Source organism: Nuphar pumila, chromosome 4 (genome assembly GCF_984573655.1).
Source record: "Nuphar pumila chromosome 4, dmNupPumi1.hap1.1, whole genome shotgun sequence".
NCBI classification, from domain to species: domain Eukaryota; kingdom Viridiplantae; phylum Streptophyta; class Magnoliopsida; order Nymphaeales; family Nymphaeaceae; genus Nuphar; species Nuphar pumila.
Genome location: NC_143252.1, coordinates 144,281,536 through 144,309,336, shown reverse-complemented (window position 1 = coordinate 144,309,336; position 27,801 = coordinate 144,281,536). Strand labels below are relative to the sequence as shown.

General features: G+C 38.4%; 1 protein-coding gene across 4 annotated transcripts; it reads right to left on the bottom strand.

The window, feature by feature from the left end:
- Positions 1-38: 38 nt before the first annotated feature.
- LOC149841469 (uncharacterized) lies at positions 39-26,089 on the bottom strand. Of its 4 annotated transcripts, XM_090003862.1 has the most exons (9): positions 25,982-26,089; positions 23,931-23,963; positions 23,632-23,744; positions 23,339-23,537; positions 7,536-7,659; positions 7,078-7,424; positions 4,051-5,491; positions 499-713; positions 39-421 (listed from the first exon to the last, which is right to left on the bottom strand). In XM_090003862.1, the coding sequence occupies exons 3-9, from the start codon at positions 23,706-23,708 to the stop codon at positions 344-346; spliced, it is 2,481 nt and encodes an 826-aa protein (XP_089859988.1). In that variant the 5' UTR covers positions 23,709-23,744; positions 23,931-23,963; positions 25,982-26,089; the 3' UTR covers positions 39-343. The 4 variants fall into 4 exon arrangements, with proteins under 4 accessions (XP_089859988.1, XP_089859989.1, XP_089859987.1 ...); XM_090003863.1 differs by lacking the exon at positions 23,931-23,963 and having other exon boundaries at positions 25,982-26,047; XM_090003861.1 differs by lacking the exons at positions 23,931-23,963; positions 25,982-26,089 and having other exon boundaries at positions 23,632-23,852.
- Positions 26,090-27,801: the final 1,712 nt, after the last annotated feature.

The following is a 27,801-nucleotide window of genomic DNA, read 5'->3' as shown; positions in this document are numbered from 1 at the left end:
TTTATCTGGCACAAAACTCAAATTTCATCGAATGGTAGAGAGAAACTTTTATCCATGCATAAGCCGCAAGCATCTGTCAAAATTTAGATACACCCAGGGTTTGTACATAGCTGCCCAAAACATATAAACAGATTCCAAACTGAGTCATTATACCAAAACTAGCAGGAAGAACCCTAAGAAGAAAAAGCTAATAGGATCAACTTGTTCGTAAGCAGTAGTACATGTGAATGGAACTTATCAGATACATATCTGAAGAGACAGGCAGGTTGGTTCTCATGACAGAAGTTGACATGACCAACCAATTCATCCCGAGCCAAATGCAACTTGCAGAACTTTGGCAGCCTCATTCATGAAAACGCCTTAGTCTTTTTGCAGAACCTGAGTGGAAAAGCTTCCTGAGCAGAGAAATTGGATCCTCTCCCTGCATACACCAACTCATTAGTAAAGCACATGTTTTAACTGAATTACCACCTTAAAAAATGACCAACAAATATCTACATGTCCAAACCGAGTTGACTGAGAAGCTAATGGAGAAGAAGCATGGCAACCAGCATCTTCCCCTTGCTCTAGAGCATCCAATGTCAGCTGCCATCCAGCTAAACCTCTACTCCCGCTACCTGAGGAAGTGATCCAGGGGCAAAAGTGTCTATGCTGTCTGACAGGGTCAAATTCCATAGTTTTGTCGTCCCAAGGCATCACCTCCAGGTTCTTCCCTGAACATCAAGACGGAGCATTGTCAAACCATGTCTAATACAAGAACATGTTACATATTTTGAAGCAACACACACAAACACGCATGCATGTGAACACACACACACACGTGCACAGATGTACATGCTATTTACCAACAGCCAACAGGTCCATGTTATCAACAAATCAACCAGGGAATTGTGTTTCACATGGTGGCAGCAAAAATGAATATAACAGGATACAAAATGCATCATCTCAACAAAAGAAAAATAAATATTAAGTGAAACTCATTCAGTTAAATATTAGAGAATGATTCATCTGGCACCTAGGCATAATGCGTGCATATCTGAAAGCAAATGCATCATTTCAAGCTGAGACAAAAGAATGCTCAAGACATCACAAAAATCCAAACCCACTCTTTTAAAAGGAAAAGGTAAGAGACAATCCTAATGCTAGATAATAAGTAGCATTAATCAACAGCTGAATGATAAAAAAGACATGCTAGCTTATACACAAGAATCTAGTCAATCTACTACCAACTATAACAGATTCATAATACAGCTAAAGCTTCTAAATCTCAATTTTAGAGAATATGATGGAATATCTTTCGGTTAATTGAAAAAGAAACACACTTGACTCAGCTATATATAACTGCCTACCTTTTCAGTTACTATGCTGTAGTTTGCTTATTTTATAGCATCATCTTCTCACCGCCACATATTCCTGACCGAATTACAGAAATACATAAAGGTTAAGAGTTCTAATGCAACAAAACAGAATCATGTTGGGCCAAACCCGAGGAGATTCAGACTTGATGAATCTTCAGCGGGGACATTATACAGGACCTGGGATAGAAAAGCTATGATCTGCACATGGATCAAGAATATTGAACAGAAAGGAAGCATCCAGATGTTTAAATTATGATAAAGAAGATGCTGAAGATTGCAGTAACCAGGGAGTGATGGGTGGTGGGAAAGATGCCTATCATGGACCAGCTATCTGTTACACCTTACATAATCTCTCTCAAGTATCCATAACAAACTCGACTTAGGAACAAAATGGAAAGTCTGAAACTTCTTTTGGCACTCTAAGGATGCCCAAAGGTACCATCTGGCATATGGCAGGTGCCTCCCTCTGCAAGTATTATGTACACTTAGCATTAGAAGGATTGATCCTTTTGAAAAAGCTATCTTGTCTGGCAGATACTGGATAAGGATGAAACAAATTGGTGATCTGATGCAAACTGTAAAATTTTGAACATGCAACAGAGATGGGATGATTATAGCAACTGGGAAAATGCTTCCAGTATATTGAGGGTAACTGGTAGGAAATATTTTAAAGAGGGTACTCTTACCAAAGAGGGATGAAGGAACAGAAATTAGTTTCTGGAAGCATCATTGGTCGCAAAATCATTGATCAGAGATCTTTCCTATAATTGCCAAAGCTGTCATGCATAAAGTTAACCATGTTGCAGACTGCACACAAAGTTAACTAGGTGCATCTTTTGAAGCAAAGTAGAGGAAGATCAGATAAATGGGAATAATGTAGCTATCAGGTTGACGACTATAAGGGTATCAATGGGCTGGTAGCCTGGTACCAAAGAATGAAAAGCAGAAAGCAATTTGGCAGATGAAAAGAACAGAATTCACCCACATGCCACATCAACAGAAATGGCAGAGGAAATATATTTGAGGTAAGGACCAAAGCAAAAGGCAAAGTCCTAAAAATATTGGTATGCTTGACATCCATGAACAAGTCAGCAGCTATATAATTTACAGAGGGGTTTCAAGTTTGCAGGTAAAATGTGATTTCTTGAGAATTTTGAGAATCCCACTTATTCTGCAAAATCCCCTTTCTTCAAACTAGTCATTTCTAGGCCTGTGGATATGAGTCTAAGCTATAGCCATCAACATAGGAGGACTTCTCTATCATCTTTGACGTGAGTAGGAAGACTAAAATGATGAAGGGTTTAGATGCAATTACCCTGTTATTTTGATAGTTCATAAGGACAGCATTTTCAAGGAGAAGGCATCTGCCTTGAATCCGGATTAGAGCACAAGCCTATGCTATTGATGGGCCTCATTATAATCTCAGCAGAGTATCATAATATCCATCTCCTTTCGTATCTGGCAGGTGAAAGTGCAGCATTAATAGATGCATCTTGCTGCATCAGTGATTGCCCCTCATATACTGCATGATTTTTGATAAATAGCTCCGTTTTGACATTTTAGAAAAAGCATTAAGAGCAAGCAAAAAATAAGAAAATAAATATAGAATAAAAGGACTTGTGAACAGATATGTAAGAAGAAGATGCAAAAACATTTGAGTAAAGAGAAAATAAAAGAGATACCAAAGCACAGCAGCAACCATCTTAACCTCCACGCTAATTACACTAACAGGTGAAAGAATAAGAGAGAAATTTAGTATAAAGTAGGAATAGGCGAAGGAATAAGAGAGAACCTTAATATTTAAATAGAAGTTAGTTGTCTAATTCAACATTTATTTCAATACTAATGCCAAATATCAGTGATATAGGGGTTTAAATTATAGTTAGGGTTATTAATTTACCTGATTACCATCAAGAACACTGCATTGAAACCAGTAACATGATAAACACTACGCTACAAAAATTATACTAGGATTTTTTGTCAGAATTTACACACCTCTAAAATTCTAAATCCAAAGGTTTATATATTCTAAAAGCTCATACACTTCTTCAAGATGCCCATTAACTTATTGCAATGTCCACTGAGTTCAATTAAAAATAATCATTTTGTCATCAATTTATGCTGAATCTACCTACTTGCCATACTTGAATTGAGGGATTCTATTCTTAAAATGACGTAAAGTGAGTGATGGTTATTTTCGATTAAAACCTGCCACTATCTCTACCTTTATTGGGGATATTCTCTTGCTCATGGTTTTCTTTCTCCAAATGACCAGTTAAACTGGTTTAAAATGGATTGGTAGTCATTTACATTTTCTGGGAAAATTCTATTATATTACAGAAGGGTAAAAATTTAAATGGAAACTAAGTCTAGTAGCAATCCAGAGCAAAACAATATTTTAAATCATTCAGATATCTTCATAGGTTGTGAACTTGCTTCACAGAGATGTTTGATAAAAATAAGGCCCACATACGATACATCTTTTGACATTCAAGGGTAGTGAAGAGGAAAACTTTATCACATGTCTGGGAATCAAAAAGAGAAACTCATACCAGTCTGCATGACAAAAAAGAGTGTTATTTTAGAATAAATTGAAAATGCAATAAGCCAGTAATACAAATCAAGTTCCATCAAACAAGATTGAGCCTTATGAATGAATGGTCAATGATAGCAATTATCCACACAGTCTTACCAGAGCTATGAGCTTTAACAATATGCTTGTCGACAGCTACCATTTCTTCTTGGTTCTGCATGTCAGCATCTCTCTTTCCCATGCTTTTAACATTGCCACCAGAAGGTGTTGAGTGCTGAAGTGCAGAATGTTTATCTCCAACATCAGCTTCCAAGGGTGAAGATGTTACCAAACAATGAGACACATCAGATGTGGCATGCACAGTCCCTGTGGAAATTATTCCATGATGTTGTCCGTCAGATGCTTGAATGGCATCATCAGTATGGTTGAACACAGCAGAAACATCCATGGTTGAGATGCCAGCAATTTCACCATCTTTGCCAGTATGACTATTATCTTGAATGGTAGAACAACATTCAGCAATTTGAGAGCTAAGTCCTCTTTCTTTGGTGGTATCTGATGCATCAACAGCACCTTCATGCCTTGTTTTATCATTACCAGAACCCTCCAGCACATCTTGCACAGGTTCTGTTGTTCGTTCAGTGCAGAAATCATCATCTGCATTCACAGAAGATACAGCATTATGGGGATGTGTTCCTCCTGAAGATAAAGCACCACTTCTATCATCATACTTTGATCTATTCTCCATTTCGCTAGAACCATCATCAAGAATAGACTGACTATCAAATAGTTCATTGTTAGAAAGACTTGTTCTGTCATCTGCTCTCTTGCGTTTTAATGTTTTGATTGTTTCAACTGAAACATCACCAGCAACATTATTTCCTAACTCATTCATATCACTTTGTGCGGCATCTCCACTATGTAACTTGCATTGATTTTCTTCCTTATCTTTGGAAGATGAAACAGGTAGTATGTCTTTTCTAACATCTGAGCTAGACCAGATTCCAGCTCTTAGATGCCGGCTGATGATGGGCAAAGAAACTGTTGCTCTGAAATTCTGCTTTGTTGGTGGAGGGCCTCCAGCTATTGTCAGATTTAAGCTCAGAGCTCCTTTATTCTCTGCAGTTGTCTCACAGCTTTTATCCACCATTTCTTCCTTACTCTGAAGGGATTTTTTCCCAGTATCTCCACCCACTGATGCTTCGGCAATTTCAGAAACTCCACTTGCATTACAAGCAATACTAGTATCATGATTGTTATCAATTTTGGGAGATTCAATGAGATTGAATAATTGCAAGGGCCGACAGACGGTTGAGAAAGCCCACAGGCCAACACAGGCTCCACAGAGATTACAGTCTAGCACTACAGATGCTGGATCAACTTCTTGGTCATCAATTATGGAGCTGCTTTCCCCTTGTTCCACAACCTTATCGACACCAGTAATAGCACACCGAGAAATGCTAGGGCTCTGTTCCTGGGAAATTTTTCTTGAAAACTCTGATTGATGCACATCCTCGGCACAGAGAGCCTGATCTTCACAATCAACAATATAGGGAAGCAGACGGGGCTCCCAACCACATAAGCTTATAATCTTTTGTGCCTGTACATGATTTAGATCCAAGATGATGAACTTTTACTCGTAAAATCCATAACCAAAGACATGCTTGAGGGCACAAGCTCAAGGGCTATATATAACAAAGATCCAATAGGGTAGTAACTAGGATACTGATCAACTGAAATTGTACATAGATGCTGTCAACACATGTATGACATCATTCTCATGTAAGTGGCAAGTTTCTAGCTAAAGTACAACATGAACATGTGCATCTGTAAGATTAAAAAGAATGCCATCTAACATTATTATTTTTTAAGAAATAGGAAATATCAGTAGAATCAGCAAGAAGATTGACAAGGTGACCAAAAACAAGCAACAGTCAATGCAAGCTACAAATTAGGGAAGGGCCAATCCAAGCCAGATCAAGTTTTGGCTGCTTGATTACAGAACCGAGATGAAACTCAGCTTCAATATCTAAGGATAATGCATAATAGGGAGGATTTTCCTTTGAATCTGTTATTTCTCTCAATCCAGATGTACCACCAGTCAGGCAATCCACTATTTTCAAATCAGCATCCACTTCTTACCCCTCATGTAAGATGTGGGCCCCAACAATAAATCCCTTATGCAAGAATCTTCCCTCACACTAATCTACAGATCTGGCCACGCCATTGTATAAAGTTGTTGGAAACATTTGCAAAACCAGAATAGGTGCACAGTCAATTCTTCGGCCTCCAAACACAGTACACCTGCTGACTAGATGTTCACCCAAAACCTACATTCTCATTCAAACAAAGGCATGGCATCGCAATGGCAGCATTGACATTTTTTGTTGAATATTAGTTTCTCCTGCATTAAGTGTCATGGCCTCAAATGACATTTCCTACTATTTACCTTCCATTTATTTATTTTGAATACTAACATGCAAACAAAGTTCTGTATTTGGGATATTATGTCACTTTCATAGAGTAATTTTTCAAAAAATTTGATAGAGAGACTTGTTCAACTTATAGGGGAAAGCCATCATCACATATTGCATTTTTCATATTCCACCTTAGTAGAATTTACCTTTGATTGCCTCAAAGGAGAAATACTTAACACCTTAACTGACCTTGGTCTAAGATTGAGGCATATCGAAGCTCAATTTCTCCTTTTTCTTTTTAATTTGAAATTCAAGGGACTTTAGCCCACAATTCCTTGGTACCTAGAGTAAAATGCCCCAAATCAAAGTTCTAAACATTTATCGAGCATATTTATTCAAATTACTTTATTTGTTCAGTCAAATGATGTTATCACATAGTTTACGTGGGAAAATTGCACCTGTTACATGGACTACACGCTCTTGAATTATGGAAAAGTATTTGTGTGTGCCCAATCCAGAAGTAAACAACAAAGAGTAACATATAGATGGGTATGCAACAAGAAGGACAATGTGCGCCATAAGTAATTAACCTCTATATCATAGTCCTTTCAAACATCTTATCATACACTTCAAATCATTCCAGTAATCACTCATCCATGTTCAATACGAACACAACAAACAGAAAGCAACATTAGCTTAAGCAGGAAATACTTTTTAAAGAAAATGAACACAGTAAAAAACCATAAAATTTGCCACAAAATTATATTACTTTGTAATATATATCAGCAGAAGCAGCAGCTGATTCGTCCTCTACATCCTTTCTTTGAAGGGTAGAGTTACCATCTCTGGAAATGAGAGTGCGAACATGAAATGATTGTGCAAGGAAACGATCAAGTTTAGGTCCTTTCATGTATTCAGTTGCTGCAGATGAAATTATAGGAAGAGCAGAAAGATGTGCAAGTTTTTCACAACGATCCTTGAAACTCTCTACCAAAACAGCAGGAGGAGTTGGTGGAAATTGAGCCAAATGCTCATCACATATATTGTCTTTCCATGGACAAATTGATTTGTGCCCGCTGTCTAACTTCAAGCTAAACACTGCTGCAGAATTTTCAACTGATAAAAAACAGTAGAAGAGTCACACATAATAAATTTCTTTGAGTATACAACAGGAATAGCTGTAAGTTAGCACATAACAATAATTGCAGAACACAAAGTGAATCACACCTTGCTGTAATCTCCAGGATGAAGGTGTGGAAAAGAGAAGACGAGAGCCACAAGCCTCACAAGCTAAAGTATCTGCCTCAACATTTATCCAGCCTCTCCTTGCACAGTTTACAGGGCTGACTACCTGGAAAATAGCACTTATCAGTGTTCAAGCATGTCTTGATGAAAGTATAGTCCTCATACGAAGTAAAACAGATTATATAATATCTTTTAATCAAGACAGAGCTAGGCAGCTAATAATACTATAACAAAAAAAGGGACAAAACTAGCAATGAATTACATGTAATAAATTGAATCCAGAGGAGATATTATAACCATTTCATAGAAGTTTTTTTTTAAGGACTATTCCTAAGCAACATTATGCGAAAAATGATTAGCATATGCCAATGCATATAGACCATGTACAAGATCCATGGATGCCACCCAGCCCTATGCAAGCACTAGTGGATCAAGCAGCATTGGATATAGTTCTTTTGGAGTGGAAAGTAAACCCTTCATTGAGAAACAGTTAGAGAGATGGCAATGGTCACCCTAAACATCAGAACTCAGAAGAAATGAGAGAACAAAACTACTAGTTTGTTTACATCTACAAAGGAAACAACGGCTCTACAGATCTGGTGAAGAGTTGACACCCAATTCTAGTTGAATGAATCCATCATAGCTTCAAACCCTTCCAGGTGTCACAAGCAAGTCAACTGAATGGCATATACAACACCAGCCAAGTTCTCAAAGATATTGTTATTTCTCTCCAACCATAGAAACCACCACATTCAAATCTTGGACATCTCCAAATCATAGTCCATCCCTTCCCTTTAGCTCTAATTCAGGTTTGCCAAAACTATCCGCCTAATTTCTGTGATACTATCAATCTTAATGCTCCAATCTAGCTAGGCCATCTGATATAGATTCTTAAGAGCAGAGAGCCAAAATAATATATTAAACTCTCACCTATCTCAAAACAGAGAGGACAGCGAATTGCCAATTGAAAGCCTCCACTCTTTAGATTTGCCTGTGTTACTATCTGATCTAGCAAAGTCAGTTACAGAAGTATAACTATGTTCTGTAACGGGCCTTTCCCCCAAAAGGAATCCTTAGGAAAAGGGGAGGCCCTAGGCTCAATGAGAGAAAGAGAGTAATTTTCATGTTAGAGACCACTTCTGCACTTCTAAACAGCATCATCTTCCCTCTCTAAATGGATGTATGCCAGCATCTTCAATAAGGCTTCACATTGCTTGATCTCATCTTGCAAGATTCCTTCTCAACATAGCGTCACACACACTGTTCATCACATAGCAACCAGCAATCAATGCCTCCTATCCAAAAAAAGTAAGAAAATGACAGGGGATCACTCTACCTGTCCCTTCAAAAGATCCTCCTCAAGCACTTTCCTAACATTATACCAATTGTTCCTTGAATTCATCCAAAATGCTCAACTGTCCTTTCCATGATCCTGAAAGCCATTCCTCCACCAAGGCTTCTCATTCCAGCCCCATGGCAACCCAACCAAATTGTATTACTTCTGATGAGAGTCCACCTATTATCATTCTTGTATAACTGCCACCATTTCACTAGTCAGGCATGGTTTATAGTCCCAATTCCTTGGATTCCCAGGCCACCTAAAGAGGTAGCCAATGAAACCTGCTTCCCAGAAACTAGATGAAAACCCTTTGATCCATTATCACCTCCCTCAAGTAGATGGACAGCGTCTTCACCAATATCTTTTCCAAGCATTTGGGATCTTATATAGAAAAAGGAGATGCAAGGAAATGCTTGATAAGAACCACTCTGTCAGCCAAGGATAAATACCACACAGATCAAGACTGTAATTTTCCAATTGCTTGATCTTCTACTATTTCCAAGAGTCTATCTTGGCATTTCCAAGTGCCAATGCTCCAATATTTGATAGGCAGACCCACAATAGAGCAGCCAAAACCTTTTTCTGCCATAGCCTTGATGTTCTCATTTACATTGAAGATCATTAACCTGCATTTCATTTCTTTAACCTTAATTCTTGCTGATAATGTGAACGCCTTCAACAACCACCACCAATGCCGTATTTGTGTCAGATTTCCCCCTTCAAGCAACAAGATATCATCTAAAATTGATATATGTTGATGGCGGTGTTAAAGTGTGTGTGTGTATATATATATATATATATATATATATATATATATATATATATTCTTTATGTAATAAGTGAAACCCGTAAGGGGTATTTTGGTCATTACATATTATGTAATTAGTGGTGTTCCTAGAGTGTACTTTAGGGTTTTCTTTTTTAATGTATTTTATTTTTTTCTTGAGGGTATTATAATCCTTATAACGCCCTTGGAATAGAGTTGTTGAGAGCACCAGCAATATTTCTACCGGTTGGGAAGTGCTCCAAACAGCTATATTTCTAGTTGTTGGGAGCATTTCTCAATGGCTCTTCTTTGCTTCTTTTTATTTATAAATAGGGGTGTTAAGCTTTTTCACAAGCATTCTCTTAATAGTATTCTTGTATTTTTTTACTTGTGTTTTAGCCCCTAAGTTGCTTGTGTGGTTGTGCTCTTATATTGACCCATAAGTGGTCTTGATTTCGTATGTTCTTGTATGCCTATATGAAGCACCCACTTGTACTTTTTTTGTATTTTTATTACATGGTATCAGAGCATTGATGCTCTTGGGTTGTATCTCATACGTGAAGATCAAGAGAAAGGTCGTGAAGAGCGGTACAGCTTTGGTTCATTGGTTTGTTGCCTCGGGAAGCATGTCATCAAACTTCATCAATACATTTCTTGCCTTCCTCTTCTCTTCTTTTCTCTCTATCTTTTATCTTCCTCTACCCTTTCTTTTCTTGGTACAATGCCTCAGGATCCTGTAGCATGCACTCCTGTACTCGAGTCACCCCTAAGTCGATCCAAATTGTAGTTGACTGCCTAACCAACTGCTGCAGACGATGGTGTTGGGGACCGAATGGCCAGCCTCCACAAGTAACAGCTGGTTCAAGTCCACCGTGGAGTCGTGGATCCCACCCAAGGAGTTTGAAGTAGAGTGAATACAGGTAGAGAGAATTTGTGGTGCACAAAGTGTCCACCCCAGGTCACCCAGTCCACAAGACCATAAAAGGCATAACTGAATCCCATCTATATTAAAAATTGAGATTCAGTAAGACTCCCATACTAATTTCAAGGCTAATTTTGGGGAGTCCTTAATTCTGATTGGGCCCCCAGATGGAAGGTGTGGAGACCATTCCATTTCTCCCAAAGAAAAATAAGCCCACCATTCGAAGAGAAGACCGTTATTTTCTGGTCTTGTCTGGCCATTTCGATCCTTTGATGAGGAGGTCAGAGATGAAATGTTCTCCCCAGCCAAGCACTAAGTGAGTTCCTTCATCACTTTGCACTTGATCTTGCCGAAGAAGATGAGTCCTTCGGTTTCATCCCCGTCCCCATCCGACGTTCCCGAGTCCCTTCTGGGATGCCTCCCAATCGAGTGAACTGAGGGTGCAGGAGGGGCGTGATTGTTGGTCGGTTTCCTGCATCCACCGCAGATCCGACAACGAGCCCTTTGCCTAAAGTTGCAGTAGGCGCAAGTCCAGTCTCCCTGCCCCTGCACAACCGAGACTGGGGTAGTTTCCTGGTTGGCCATCTTCTTCTCCAAACGCAGGGCTCATTTGAATTTGCATACCTTCTATTCGCCTTGATTGTTCAAGGTGGCAGCCTTTCGTTGCTTACAATGAATAGGTGCAGGCGGCAGTTGTCCCGGGCAAACCCACACCTCAGACATGACAACACATCCAAAATGTTGAGCGTTGCACAAGCCTGGCACCACCATCCCAGACGCATTGGGTGCAGTGAGTTAGACAATTTTACCAACCTCAAGACTTCTTCTTTGTTGCATTCATAGACTCTAACCTCGAAAGATCTAAAATAGATACGATTGCTACCCATGATACGTAGGATGGGCTGAACATCTTGCCAAAGAAGAGACCTCGCATGGACGCAGCGGACCAAAGTTGGCAACTAGCTATTCTCAAAGTGCTTAGGGCTCAGCTGATGCAGTTTGTTCTTGAGATCATAGACAGCCAGCAGGTTTACATCCCATGATTGCCACCAATGAAGCCCTCCCGCCTTCTGCTCAATATCATCAATGGACTCCCCTTTAAAAAACAAAACCGAATCTGGCGCCCAATTGCCTTCCACCATATTTTCCTAGCACCTGAACCAGCAATGACTATGTCCCCATCGGAAGAAACCTTTGTAATAAAGTATGCAGAAATATAAACAATGCTTAATGCATTCACAATGTCCCACAATGGACAAATACAAGAGAGAGATATAAGACAGAAGTCCACTATGGGACAATACAAACAAGCCTTAAAGAAGGCAATAACTAAAATAATAATGCTCTTATTGAAATGGAGCTCAAGAGCTTGATGAATACAAGGGGAGAGACCCCTATTTATACAAGTGGGAAGTGACTAAAAAGGAGAGCCATTGGGGGCTCCCTATAGGGACGTTGGGAGGCCCCAACGGTTATAAATACGACCGTTGGGGTCCCAACGTCCTTATGTGGGACACCCAATGATAGCAAAAAAAAAAGGAAAAAATAAAAAAAATGATAAATTTAAAAAGTATTTAACAAAAAAATAGTTGTTTCTAAAACAACTATGTGAAATGCTGAAAATACCTCTATCGGGTATTTCACACACACACACACACACACACACACATTATATATATATATATATATATATATATATATGTGAGTACATATATTTTAACACCCCCTCTTAAACTTTACGGAGAGATGACCGAAAGTTTGCCAAGTAGGAAAATAAAATGGGGAGCAGGAAGGGCTTTAGTGAAAAAGTCCGTCAGTTGATATTCAGATGTGACATATGACAGGGCCCTGTCAGATATTCATCACGAACATAGTGGCAGTCCATCTTTACGTGCTTGGTGCGCTCATAGAAGGTGTGATTGCTGGCGATATAAATGGTACTTTTGTTGTCGCAACACAACTTCGAAGGTCAAGAGATGTCTACACCCATATCTTTGAGAAGACTTCAGATCCATACAAGTTTCATTATCGTAGTTGTCATAGCCCTGTATTTAGCTTCAGTAGAGGATAGCGAGACTTTCTATTGCTTCTTGCATCTCTAGAAAATTAAAGAATCTCCTAAAAATACACAAAGACCAGTAGTTGACATTCTATCATTAGGGTTACCTCCCCAATCTGCATCAGTATAAGCAAGTAAATTTAAGGAATAGGTTGACGATAGAAATATCCCTTTAGTGATGATATTTTTGATGTATCTGACAATCCGTAAAACAACACTCATATGCACAGTTTTAGGAGCATGCTAAAACTGGCTAGCAGAGTAAACAACATGCATGATGTTTGGTCTAGTAATAGTCAGATATGTAAGAGAACCAATAAGTTGTTTGTAGGGTGTGGGATCTTCTAAAAGAATACCATCCTCTAACCTTAATTTAACATTGATCACTTCAGGAGTCTCCACCCTCTTATCATCTGAAATCCCATATTTAGAACATATATCTGCAACAAGCTTCATTTGCGAAAGTATATAACCTCTTAGAGAGTATGCAACTTCAATGCCTAAGAAATATCTTAGGAATCCTAAGTTAAACATATCAAAGTTATCTTTTAACATATTTTTAACATTGCAAATACCAACTTGATCATTTCCTGTAATAATCATATCATCAACATACAGTAAAAACACAATAATACTAAATCTTGCATTTTTAACAAAGAGAGCAGTGTTAGTGTAGCATGAGCGAAAACTTAAATTAACCATGACATTACTAAATCCCTTAACTATTAATCTTGCCTTATATCGTTCTAAGGACCATCACTTTTAGTCTTAATTTTAAAAACCCACCGGCATCCAATAGGTTTTTTTTTTTTAAGAAAGATCGACTATTTTCCAAGTGTTAGCCCTTTTAAGAGCATCTAGTCCTATTTTCATAGCTTCAATCCAATGTGGAACATTTTTTGCTTGATTATAATGGGTTGGTTCATGATATGAGTGTAAAGTTACGAGACAAGTCCTATAGTGAGGTGTAAGTGATTCATATGACACAAACCTATTGGGTGGAATGGATTCTCTAGTAGATCGCTTAAGTGGGGTTTCTTCCGAAGATTCATTAATTTGAGAGAATTTTTTCAAAGCACTAATAGGTATTTCTTGTTCACGTCGGTTATAAACGTGGAGATCTTTATCAATGATATTACCATTACTTGGTGATATTTCAATATTCGATACATCATGTGTATCATCTATTACTTCAAAATGATTCAAAGAATCATCATGTATATCTTCCATTGAAGCAAGATCATATAAAAACATCCAGACAATTTCATCTTGTTTGTCTAGGTTTTCGAATCCATTTTCATCTTCAAAAAAGGTCACATCTTTTGAAACATATAGTTTATTGTTTTTGTAATCAAAACACCTTTTTTATTCTCACCATAACCAAGAAAAACACATTCAATTGCCTTTGGAGACAACTTATCTCTTTTGTGTAAAAGAAGAAAGCATTTGCAACAAAAAATACGAAGGCGATTGAAATCGGGTGTTATTTTAAAAAGTTTTTCATAAGGAGAGATATTTTTTAAATTTGAAGATGGCATTCAATTGATCAAATAAGTGAAAGTTAATACAGCTTCGGCCCAAAAAAATTTAAAAATATTTTTAGAAATAAGCAATGTTCTAGTGGTTTCTATAATATGCCTATGTTTTCTCTCTGCCAATCCATTTTGTTGTGGAGTTCTAGGACATGATCTTTGATGGCAAATTTCATTTTGCTTTAAATAATTTTGAAATTCATTAGATAGGTATTCTACTCCGGAATCGGATCTAAGAATGAATATGCTACTTTGAAATTGATTTTGAATTTTCATACAAAATTCTTTAAAAGAAGAAAATACTTTTGATTTAAAATTAAGAAAATAAATTCATATGTATCTAGTATAGTCATCAATGAAAGTTACGTAGTATGAGTAACCACCTTTAGATATAACTGGAGATGGACCCCAAACATCCGAGTGCACCAATTCAAAAGGTTTTATCGAGAGAAAAGTTCTAGTTGAAAATAGAATAGACTTCATTTTTCCAAAAATGCAATCTTTCCAATTTTCATCTTTTTCTTTACAAAAATTGTTTGCAAAAGGAAAAAGATACATTTTAGAGTAACTTGTATGTCCAAGTCTTTTATGCCAAGTTTCAATATTTTTATCTTGAACATAAGTACAAAAAAAGTATATACGAAGAGTCAAATGATCCATGAAGTAGAGGTCTCCCTTTCTATGGCCTTACCCAATCCGCTTCTCGGACTAGAGATCCTGCACAAAGCAACCATTAGATGAAAAAGATATTTCACATTCATGGTCGGCGATTTGGGAAACCGAAAAAAGGTTTAGGTTTAGTTTTGAAACCACTATTACTTTTGGAACAAAAAAGGTTTGGGAGTTTTTAGAATCTAATGTTCCTAAACTTTTTATTTTTAGAAAAGTTCTATCGACCGTAGAGACACAAGACATATTTGAATTGGTGTTCACATCGGTTAAAGCATTCTCATGAGGAGTCATATGAAAGGATGCTCCAGAATTTAAAATCCAAGAATACGTACCGAGTGGTGATGTAGAGGCAATGACCGCACCCGATGTAGAGGACGTAGCCTTAAGAATTTGTTGAAGAGCCATGGATATTTGTCCAAGAGTTTCTTTGAGATCTTCGCTCTTGCCTTCCTCTTCTTTTTTTGTGGTGGATTCTTTAACGGAAGCCACCTTAGGCTTGGATGTTCCACTTAGTTTTGGGCAAGCGGGTTTAATATGACCTGGCTCATAGCAATGATGACATACATGTAATGAAATAAGCGGAAGAAACCAAGAATGCTAAAGCATTCACTATGTCCCACACGGACAAATGCAACAAGCACAAGAGAGAAAATTTGTAATGAAATAAGCGGAAGAAACCAAGAATGCTAAAGCATTCACTATGTCCCACACGGACAAATGCAACAAGCACAAGAGAGAAAATCCACTAAGGGATATACAAAGGGCCTTATAAAAAGGCTACACACATGAAAAATAATATCACTATTATTGAAGAGGAGCTCTCAAGAGCAATACCACATACATGGGGGGTTCCCCCTATTTATAAGAAGAGGAGACCAAAGGGGCTCCCAATAGAGTCGTTGGGAGCCCCCAACGGTCACATATGTGACCGTTGGGGGCCCCAACGACTCCATTGTGGGGCCCCTTTTCGGTATCCAAAAAATACAAAAATAAAAATAAAAAGAAAAATAAAAAATAGTGAAATACGAGAAGCAAAATAAGTACCCCTATGGGGTACTTTGTGAAATGACCATAATACCCCTATCGGGTATTATGGTATTATTACATATGTTTTAACACCCCCCCTCAAACTTTACGGGGGAATGACCGAAAGTTTGCCAAGGAGGAACAAGAAGCGAGGAGCAGGCAGGGCTTTGGTGAAGAAATCAGCAAGTTGATATTCTGAAGTGACATATGGCAGTGTTACTGTCCCACGAAGATATTCATCACGTACATAATGACAATCCATTTCAATATGTTTCGTCCTCTCATGGAAAGTGTGGTTGCTGGCAATGTAGATAGCACTTTTGTTGTCGCAACAAAGCTTCGAAGCCCCGGTAATTTCGACTCCCATATCTTGAAGAAGACTTCGAAGCCACACCAGCTCCATTGTAGTGGTTGCCATAGCCCTGTATTCTGCTTCAGTAGAAGACAATGAGACTTTCTGCTGTTTCTTGCACCTCCAAGCAATTAGCGAATCTCCTAGGAATACACAAAAGCCAGTAGTTGAGATTCGATCATTTGGGTTTCCTCCCCAGTCAGCATCAGTATAAGCTAGTAAATCTAAGGAAGAGATTGAGGATAGGAATAGCCCTTTAGTCAAAGTATTTTTAATATATCGAATGATCCGGAGCACAGCACTCATATGCACAGATGTAGGAGCATGCTGAAATTGGCTTGCAGAGTGCACAGCATAAGCAATATCGGGCCTGGTGATAGTCAGATAGGTGAGGGAGCCTATGAGTTGCCTGTAGGGCGTAGGATCGTCCAGCAGAACTCCATCCTCCAGTCGTAGTTTAGCATTGATAACCTCGGGAGTCTCCACCTTTTTATCATCTGAAATCCCAGATTTGGAGCATATGTCTGCAGCAAGCTTCATCTGTGACAGTATATACCCTCGAGGAGAGTATGCAACTTCTATGCCAAGAAAGTACCTGAGAAAACCCAGATCAGACATATCAAAATTATGTTTTAACATATTTTTAACTTTAAGAATACCGCTTTCATCATTGCCAGTGATGATCATATCATCAACATAAAGCAGAAGGATGATGATACTATTACCTGCATTTTTAACAAAAAGAGCAGTGTCAGTATAACATGAGCGAAATCCCAATTGTAACATGATAGCACTAAATCTATCATACCAAGCCTTAGGGGCTTGTTTAAGACCATATAAGGCTTTTAATAACCGAAGGGTTTGACCTTGGTTAACACTGATTCCCGGCGGAGGATCCATATATACTTCTTCATTCAACTGACCATTAAGAAAGGCATTTTTAACATCTAATTGGAATATAGGCCATTTCTTAGATGATGCTACCGCAATTAAAGTTCTAACGCTTGTCATGCGAGCCACGGGAGCAAAAGTCTCCTCATAATCGATGCCATATTCTTGTGAGTATCCCTTAGCAACTAATCTAGCTTTATAGCGCTCTAGGGAACCATCACTTTTTGTTTTGACTTTGTAGACCCATCGACATCCTATAGCTTTCTTATTTGGAGGAAGGTGAACTATTTCCCAAGTTTTAGCTTTATTTAAAGCATCTAGTTCAACTTTCATTGCTTCAACCCAATGAGGTATACTTTTTGCTTGATTATAATGGGAGGGTTCATAGTAAGAATGCAAGGCTATTAGACAAGCTCTATATTTAGGTGAAAGAGTTTCATATGAGACAAACCTATTAGGTGGAATTGATTCTCTAGAAGAACGCCTAAGGGAGGTTTCTTCTAGGGGTTCATTAAGCCGCAAGAATTTTTCTAAAGCACTAATAGGTTGGGCTTCCTCACGCCGAGTGTATACTTGGAGATTGTCACAATTAGTTGGTGATACATCATCATCATGAGAATCATGAGTATTTTCTAAAATTTCCGGATGACTCAAAGAGTCATCATTTGAATCTTCTAAAAGATCATTGATAAACATATAATCAATTTCATTTGATTTTTCCAATATGTCAAATCCATTTTCATCTTCTAAAAAGGTTACATCTTTGGAGACAAATAACTTATTGTTTTTATGATCAAAGCATCTATAGCCTTTTTTATTTTCACCATATCCTAAAAATACACATTCTATTGCTTTAGGTGACAATTTATCTCTTTTATGTAAAAGAACAAAGCATTTACACCCAAAAATCCGAAGACGATTGTAGTCGGGTGTCATATTAAAAAGTTTTTCATAAGGAGAGATATTATTCAATTTTGAAGATGGCATCCTATTGATTAAATAGGTGGAGGTTAACACGGCTTCGGCCCAAAAATTTTTAGGAATATTTTTAGAAATGAGTAAGGATCTAGTGGTTTCCAAAATATGCCTATGTTTTCTTTCCGCTAGACCGTTTTGTTGAGGAGTTCTTGGGCAAGATTTTTTATGACAAATGCCATGTTGTTTTAGATATGCTTGAAAATCATTTGATAAGTATTCTCCACCCGAATCGGATCTAAGAATGGATATTTGACTTTGAAATTGATTTTGAATTTTTGCATGGAATTCTTTAAAGAAGTTAAAAACTTCCGATTTAAAGTTAAGAAAATAAATCCATACATATCTAGTATAATCATCAATAAAAGTAACATAATATGAATAACCACCTTTAGATAGAACCGGAGATGGCCCCCAAACATCGGAATGCACCAATTCAAAAGGTCTTGTTGTCACAAAGGATCTAATAGGAAAAGGAGTAGACTTCATTTTGCCAAAAATGCAATCTTTGCAATTGATATCTTTTTCTTTACAAAACTTGTGTCCAAAAGGAAAAAGATACATTTTAGAGTAACTTGGATGTCCAAGCCTTTTATGCCAAGTTTCAATATTTTTGTCTTGGACATAAGTACAAAATGAGGTATTTGGAAGCATTAAATTATCCATAAAATAAAGGTCTCCCTTCCTATGGCCTTGCCCAATCCGCTTCCCGGACCGGAGATCCTGCACAAAGCACCCTTGGGATGAAAAAGATATTTCACATCCATGGTCGGCTATTTGAGAAACGGAAAAGAGGTTAAGATTTAATTTTGGAACTATTCTAACTTTTGGAACAAGGAAATTTTGAACATTTTTAGAATCAAGAGTTCCAACACCATTTATTTTGAGAAAAGTTCCATCGGCCGTAGAGACACAAGACATTTTTGAATTGGTGTGCACATTGGTTAATGCATTTTCATGAGGGGTCATGTGAAAAGAAGCTCCGGAATCTAAAATCCAAGAGTACGTACCGGGAGGTGATGATGAGGCAATGGCGGCACCGGAGGTGGAAGAAGTGACCTTTAAGATTTGTTGAAGAGCCAAGGAGATTTGTCCAAGAGTGTCTTTGAGATCCCCGTTCTTGCCGTCATCTTCTTTGGTGGTGGATTCTTCAACGGAAGCCACCTTTGGCTTGAATGCCCCATTTAGCTTTGGGCAAACGGGTTTAATATGTCCCGGCTCATAACAATGGTGACATATAATCATTTTTCTTCCACCACTCCCTTGCTTACCAAAATGAGGTGGTTTGTATGTTTTAACATGATTGCCGGGTTTAGATACGGCAAGAACTTCCTCTATGCTTTTACCCATGCTATGCCTAGTCTCTTCTTGAGTAATCTCGGCAATAGCTTCTTCTAAGGGAGGAAACGTGGATCTATGGAGAAGTGAGGATCTCACTTGTTCAAATTCGGGACGAAGCCCAAATAAAAATTGAAACAATCTATCTTGTTCCATTTGTTTTTGTCTTAGAACCACATCCTCCATAGATACCCATTTAGGCTCTAAAAGAGCCAATTCATCCCACAAAGGATTTAGAGCACTATAGTAATCTTGTATGCTCATGTCGCCTTGTTTTGTGGTTCTTACTTTTTCTTGCAAGAAATAAGTTCTTGCAAGATCCTTTTGGGTAAACATACCCTTCATAAAAAACCAAGCTTCATTTGCCCGGCGGAATTTTGCAATATTTGCACATACCTTAAGTTCGACATTATTCATAAACCATGCAAGGATTTTTGCATGGTTGCTCTCCCAATCTTCCATTTGATGATTATAATCTTCAATGGCCTTGAGACGAGCATCGCCTTCAAGTGCTTTCTCTTGATCTCCTTCCATCTTTGTGAGCTTAAGTTGGGGTTCCGGAACGGTTCCCATTACATAACCCCAAAGCTTCTTGCCTTTGAGATTATTCTCCATTGCGGATGCCCACATCATGTAATTTTTTCCATTGAGTTTGAATGATAGATCGATCTTGACTTCCATTGTTACACAAGGAAGATGTGAGAAAGAAAGGAAGTAGAGAGAGACAAGATTTTACCTTTAGAAGATCTTATGGCTTTGATACCATGTAATGAAATAAGCGGAAGAAACCAAGAATGCTAAAGCATTCACTATGTCCCACACGGACAAATGCAACAAGCACAAGAGAGAAAATTTGTAATGAAATAAGCGGAAGAAACCAAGAATGCTAAAGCATTCACTATGTCCCACACGGACAAATGCAACAAGCACAAGAGAGAAAATCCACTAAGGGATATGCAAAGGGCCTTATAAAAAGGCTACACACATGAAAAATAATATCACTATTATTGAAGAGGAGCTCTCAAGAGCAATACCACATACATGGGGGGTTCCCCCTATTTATAAGAAGAGGAGACCAAAGGGGCTCCCAATAGAGTCGTTGGGAGCCCCCAACGGTCACATATGTGACCGTTGGGGGCCCCAACGACTCCATTGTGGGGCCCCTTTTCGGTATCCAAAAAATACAAAAATAAAAATAAAAAGAAAAATAAAAAATAGTGAAATACGAGAAGCAAAATAAGTACCCCTATGGGGTACTTTGTGAAATGACCATAATACCCCTATCGGGTATTATGGTATTATTACATATGTTTTAACAATACAATCATCTTTCTACCTCCATTATAATTTCCTTGTTTTCCAAAATGAGGTGGCTTATAGGTTGTAACATTATTGTCAGGTTTAGATACGACAAGCACTTCATCTATACTTTTACTCTATGTCACATAGGTGCGGGTGCGACGATGCGGCACTTTAAAAAAACTTGCGTGCGAGGGTACGGGGAGGGTATATATATATAATTTTTAACAGTTTAAGTTAACACTACGTGTATGTGTGTGCATTTATGTATTTATGTATTTATATATATAATATAGATAAAAATAGACTTAATTAGGGTTAATTGAATCTACTTTTGGATAGAAATAGACCTCAGTATGGTTGACTTCACCTAACACAAAGGAAGTTGTGTCCAAGTGTCGCACCCGCCTGGGTTCGGGTGCGGTGCCCTGTTAGAAAAGTCCGTGTGACATAGCTTTTACTCATGCCAAGACTAGTTTCTTCTTGAGTGATTTCGGCAATGGCATCCTCCAAAGGAGGAAGAGTGGATCTATAAAGAAGTGAAGACCTTGTTCAAATTCGGGACGAAGCCCCAAAAAAATTGAAACAATCTTTCTTGCTCCATTTGTTTTTGTCTAAGTTCAACATCCACCATAGCCACTCATTTAGGCTCTAAAAGAGTCAACTCATCCCATAATGGATTTAAAGCACTATAGTAATCTTGAATGTTTAAATCACCTTGTTTGGTGGTTCTAATTTTTTTCTTGCAAGAAGTATGCTCTTGCAAGATCTTTTGGGGTATACATACCCTTCATAAAAAATAAAGCTTCATTAACTCGGCGAAATTTAGCTATATTTGTACATATCTTGAATTCAATGTTATTCATGAACCAAGCAAAGATTTTTGCGTGATTGCTCTCCCAATCTTCCACTTTCTTTTGATGATCTTCAATTGCTTTGAGGCAAGCATCTCCCTCAAGAGCCTTTTCTTGACCTCCTTCGATCTTGGTGAGCTCTAATTTAGGTTTCAGAATAGAACCCATTACATAACCCCAAAGTTTTTTACCTTTGAGATTATTCTCCATCGCGGATGCCCACGTCATGTAGTTCTTTCCATTGAGCTTAAAGGATAGGTTGATTTTGGATTCCATTATATCAACAACGTGTGAGAAAGAATGGAGAGGAATGTCACACTTACAACTTTCAAGGATCGTATGGCTCTGATACCATGTAATAAAGTATGCAAAAATATAAAGAATGCTTAATGCATTCACAATGTCCTACCATGGACAAATACAAGAGAGAAGTCCACTATGGGACAATACAAACAAGCCTTAAAGAAGGCAATAACTAAAATAATAATGCTCTTATTGAAATAGAGCTCAAGAGCTTGAAGAATACAAGGGGAGAGACCCCTATTTATACAAGTGGGGAGTGGCTAAAAAGGAGAGCCATTAGGAGATCCCCATAGGGACGTTGGGAGCCCCCAACGGTATGGCCGTTGGGGTCCCAACGTCCTTATGTGGGAACCTCAATGGTAGCAAAAAAGAAATAAAAGAAAAAAATAGAAAATGATAAATTTAAAAAGTATTTAACAAAAAAAAAGTTGTTTCTAAAACAACTATGTGAAATGACAAAAATACCCCTATTGGGTATATATATATATATATATATATATATATTAACAACCTTTTCATTCCTTGTCGGGCCAGTCCCAGTCCTTACTGCATCCACGTAGGTCTTGGGTACCTGCCTTGTCGCTTGTTGTATTTGTTCCTTGATGGAGAGATGAATAGTGATCCTTCCTTGGTTCATTGTGATGAGCCAACGAAAATGGCTCCATGCATTGGTGTTGATATGTGTCTTGACGAGCTTCCGGCATGCTCGAGGCCCTCATCCAAGCTCCAGGAGACTTACCGCCTTATGACGAGTTTCTGGTTGCCATCTTCGATCCATCACAAATTCTCTCTGTCCCAATTGCTAAGTCGTCATCTAAGCAATTGGCCACTTCCAAAACTGTGAATGGACTCAGACAATGCTCACTCTCTCCTTTCTCAATGGTGCAATGCAAAAGTTAGATGGGAAAGGTTGATTTCCCTATTATAGCTCTTCTCCACTAGGTAACATGCATGCATGCCATGCAGGCTTGCACACAAAGGAAAAAAGATAAAATAAAATCTCAAGTTTGTAGCAATACAAAATAACAAGTTAGTTGGCGGATTCACAGCCACATCCATTTATATCTCTATTCAACAAGAATGTATATTAACATTGGCATTGGTTGTTTGTCCATTCTTGCTCACTGTAATTTTTGTCATCCTTCATCGGAAATTGACCAAATTACATCAATTTAAGCACAAAGAACAAACACCCACACATTATTGATCAAAACTTAGGCTAATTAAACATGATATCGCCCAGTTGGCCATCGCATACAAGTGGCAGTCAGGTCACGATCGTGGTGCATCTCAGGCACATTTCTTAACAAAAAAAAGGTTAAAAAAACTCAAGTAAAGATCACTGCAATGTCTCACTGACAAAAACAACAACCAATGAAACGATACAGAAGGAGAACATCAAACAAGAATCTAATGACACCCAAAAGAGAAACAGAAAAAATAAAGGATGGGAGTACCTTGGGTTTGGCAAACCAAGTGATTGACTTGAAGGTGGCCAATCTCTGCATGAGGTCCCCTCGGTCCCATGGCCTGCATATAGGAACCGTTGACAACTTGCGTTGCGCCGGAGCTGTTCGCCAATTCAGTTTGGGTCGTGCCACGATTGTCGATTCAGTGTCGTGTTTGGTGTCATCGGGCGATGGCGTTCCCGTGCAGCTGTCAATTTTAGAACAACGTTAAAGTTCAAGTTTTTGAGCAAAAAAGACATAACAAAGACAACATAAGGAGGAAAAAGAAGAAGAAGACCCACCTGATGGATGGCCTCGAAGGAGAGGGGAAGAGCTTATCCATTGCCACTCGATACCTCTTCTCTGAATTGTCCGCCATCGTTATCCTCTCTTCTCTTTCTCCTCAGCAAATTATCTGAGCACCATGGTGTTGATTCAATGCATAACCTAAGTTGGTAGCCTTTTATAGTTGGGTATGCATCTCTCTCTCTCTCTCTCTCTCTCTCTCTCTCTCTCTCTCTCTCTCTCTCTCTCTCTCTCTCTCTCTCTCTCTCTCTCCCCGATAGCACCCAAAATCTGGAATTAGCAGAACATCACAAACCTCAATCTTGGAAACTCTTGGAGAGGGAAAATCCTGCAATATTTTGAAAGTTCTAGTTTTCGTGAGAAAATCTTGCAAACATGGGCATATATATAAAATATAGAAAATCCACAAGATATATAAAAATGAGGCCACTAGAATATGAGAACTAAAGTGTGAACTAAGTTTTTGATGGGGCCTTTTCTCCCTTAAATCACTATATGGATGTGATCTACATGGTTGGCTTTAAGGAGATTGGCTCTTGAATCATCCAATTGCAATGCATAAGCAGGATTCTTTTAAGGCTTGAAAATCGACAACTCAAAATCTTGAAAATATGGGCATATATGTAAAATAGAAAACACATAAGATATATAAAAATGGGGTCACTAGTGTCTCGGGACGATCTTTCGGAATACGACATGTGCAGTGCGGAGCTCTACTGAGTGAAAAATGCATCGAGTGTAGGAACGCGCGGTATGTACTCGCTTGATCGGTGACGTGTGGTGGTAGCACGGCATGTGATAGGCATCGATATCATCGTTAGTGCATCGTTGTGTGGCGGCACAGACGTGGAGCGTTATTTGGTTAAGCAGTGCCAACAGATCAGAGAATGTTGTCTTTGGTGATTCGGTTAAGGACCTCTCAGCTTGCAAGAGTGTCTCACGCGTTAAAAAAACTTTCATTTTAAAAATATTCTCTCATTTGGAACGGATGGAAAAGTTACAAATTTTTCTTTCCTACTATTTTCTCAATTCCAAACGTGTCCAGGGTACATTTGAAAGCACAAAAAAAATGCTAAGAAAATAAGTTGAAAAGGAAAAATGACAACTTTTTTATTCATTCTACATAATAGAGAACTTTTAAAAAAAAATTGCTATTTTGTCTTGATCTTAGAGATGGAAAAACTTTTCTTATAAAAAAAATAGTTTTAAAGGCAACCCTTACCCCAATCAAAGCACTTTAACATTTTTCCAACCAAATTTTCTCACATAAATAAGAAAAAAAAATCATAAAAAAAGTCCTCATAGAAAAACTTTTCATTGGCAAACCTTTTTTTTCCAGCTTCCATACATGCCATTATAGTTTCTTGTGTGACTAATGCTTGAAACCATAGTGACAAAAGTTTAAAGTGGCAATTTCTCGGCTATGAATATCTTGTGAGATTTTCAATTCTTTTTATTTTTCTCTAGTTTTTATCAGTAAAATCTCGAAAAAAAAAAGAGAAATTTTAATAAATCAAATGAAAACAAACTGATTACATAATTAAATTTCTACTGCAAACAAAAATATATTTGCAATTCCAATAATCATATCTAGGAAGTATCAACTATCAAATATCAAACATCAAACAACAACCATCAAGCATCAAACATCAAATGTGCAGGAATCCCAGTTTAGAAACAATAATCTACTACCAATTTTTCATTAAGAAAGAAAACCCAATATAAATGTCCATGAGGGTCTCATTGAGAACCAATAAAGCCCTAGAACCATTTTCTCTTTTTAAGACTAAGAAGCCAAAAATCAAATATTCATCAAGTGAACACCTTTCCAAACCAACCAAGTGGCAAAAATGGAAGAACCCAAATTCACAATATAAGAATCAAAGCACAGACCAGGTTCCGTTATGTGACCTCACATCCATATAAAGGCACCAACGTTTAAGTCAGAAAACTACCAGATTAAAACCCTGTTCTGTAATTTTTCAGAATTTTCATATCACTCCTTCAACTGGTACTTCTTGAGATGTCACCACCATTAGAGCTCTTTTAGCAATTTTCAGAGGGAAGGTGAGAATCACCAACTGTATGACTTGGGATAATACCAAATTGTACGAATTCTCAAATTAAATGATTATCGTAAACAACAACAATGCCTTCATCCCAAACAATTGGGGTCAGCGATAAATGATTATCGTAAGATTGGAAAAAAAAAACAAGGAAAACCGTAGCCCACCAACAACACAGAAACATCAAACAATTCATCGGTAATTCTCTAACACCCCCCCGCAAAAAAAAATAAAAGGAAACCAGAAGAAAAAGCAAAGGGGCGGATGCAGAGAGAGTCACCGATGCCGATCACCGGAGGATGGACACCACACCGGGAAAATCGTGGCCTTCACGCACCACTGCGTCCTTGACTCAGAGAAATTAGAGCTCACTTTGGGCTTTTGTTGGAAAAAAAAAAAACAAATAAACAACGTTGCAAATGAACCGGCGATATATCGCGATGTATTGTCACAAACTTTGACACCTCGAGATTTTGTAATTCTCGCGAGAAAATGCCGTTTTAAACATTTGGAATAGATCTCGCGTTTTTTTGCGATATTTATGAAAATCATGCCACATTTGTTACTTTGCGTTAATGTGATTCTTATAGGGTCCATGTATGGTTTTCCATATTGAAGACCCGATAGAACCGGGGTACCCACACTTTTAGTTGGATCTGGGTTTGAACCCACCTGAGCCTGAACCAGATACAACTAGGGATGGCAGTGGACCGGGGGAAAGCGGGGGCCCACCTCACCTCGTTTGGACCGGGGATGGAGGGCATGAAACAGGGATGGAGGCGGGGATGAAGGTTAAAATTCATCCCCGTGCGGGGATGGAGGCGGGGATGGACTGACACTTTCCCTCGCCCCGCCCCGTCATTTCACCATTTCCAAACATCATTAATCTCTACTTGCTTGGGGACATGTTCATTATTTTCACAACTAATCAAGGGCTTATGTGAAATTTTATGATCCAGGGTTAGGGTTATATACTAAACGAACGCTCTCTCACTCTCTCTCTGAGCTTTGTAAGTTTTTCTCTTTTTGGTTCTTTGTTTTAGGGTTTTAGGGTAAGGGTTAAAGCGACGGCAGTGAAGTACTCGATGGCGGAGAAGAAAGTGATGTACGACAAGAAGTTGTGCTAGTTGTTGGACCAGTACAGCCAGGTGCTGATTGCCGTTGCTAACAACATGGGGTCGAACCAGCTGCAGAACATTCGCCAGGGCCTCAGGCCTGACTCTGTCGTCCTCATGGACAAGAACACCATGTTGAAGCACTCCATCTGCCTCCACGCACCGGCAACAAGTCCTTCCTCAACCTCATCCCTCTCCTCGTCGTGAGTGTTTCGCCCTCCCTTCTCTTGCTCTCGCATTTCTTTGCGAGGGTTTAGAAAAAAGAGCACAAATTTGGTTATATTTTCTGATATACATGTACGCATTTAAAAAAAAAGGAGCATATCACTTGTAAAAACGGGGATGAGGCAGGGATGTGGCGGTGGCGGGGTGGGGGTGTGGATGGGGATTAATATTTTGAGATGGGGCAGGGGTGGAGGTCCAACGTCTCACCCGCCACGGGGATGGACTGGGGATAAAGGTTAAAGTTTTGAGACGGGGCGGGGGTGGAGACCTTGTCCCCCCCCCCCCCCATTGCCATCCCTAGATACAACTAGGGTTTTTTCTTTTTTTAGAATGAACCAGATTCAACCATGTAAACACCCCAAATTTTTCACCTTCGCTCACAAACCCTTTCCTCTTGCCACTGAGACTTGCTTTCTAAATCCTTTAGGGAACCAGTTGGTCGACATCTGATTCAGGGTCATCTAGAGCCCAAATTTTATTGTTTTTTTTATTTTTTATATTTAGATTAGGTTATTTATGCTTTATCGATAATCTGTGATTCTCGATCCCGGGCACGCGGGAACCATGTTATTTTATTTTCAAATTTCTGTAAAAAAAAATGATTTTTTTAGAGTTAAACCATGTACAGGTTAGTGATTTCTTATAAAAAATCATATTATTTTGAGTTATGTAACTCTGTCAAAAAAATTGAAAACCAAACCCTACTTTTTGAACCATGAAAACATTATGTGGATTCAGGAACAACTTGCCGAGGTGATAT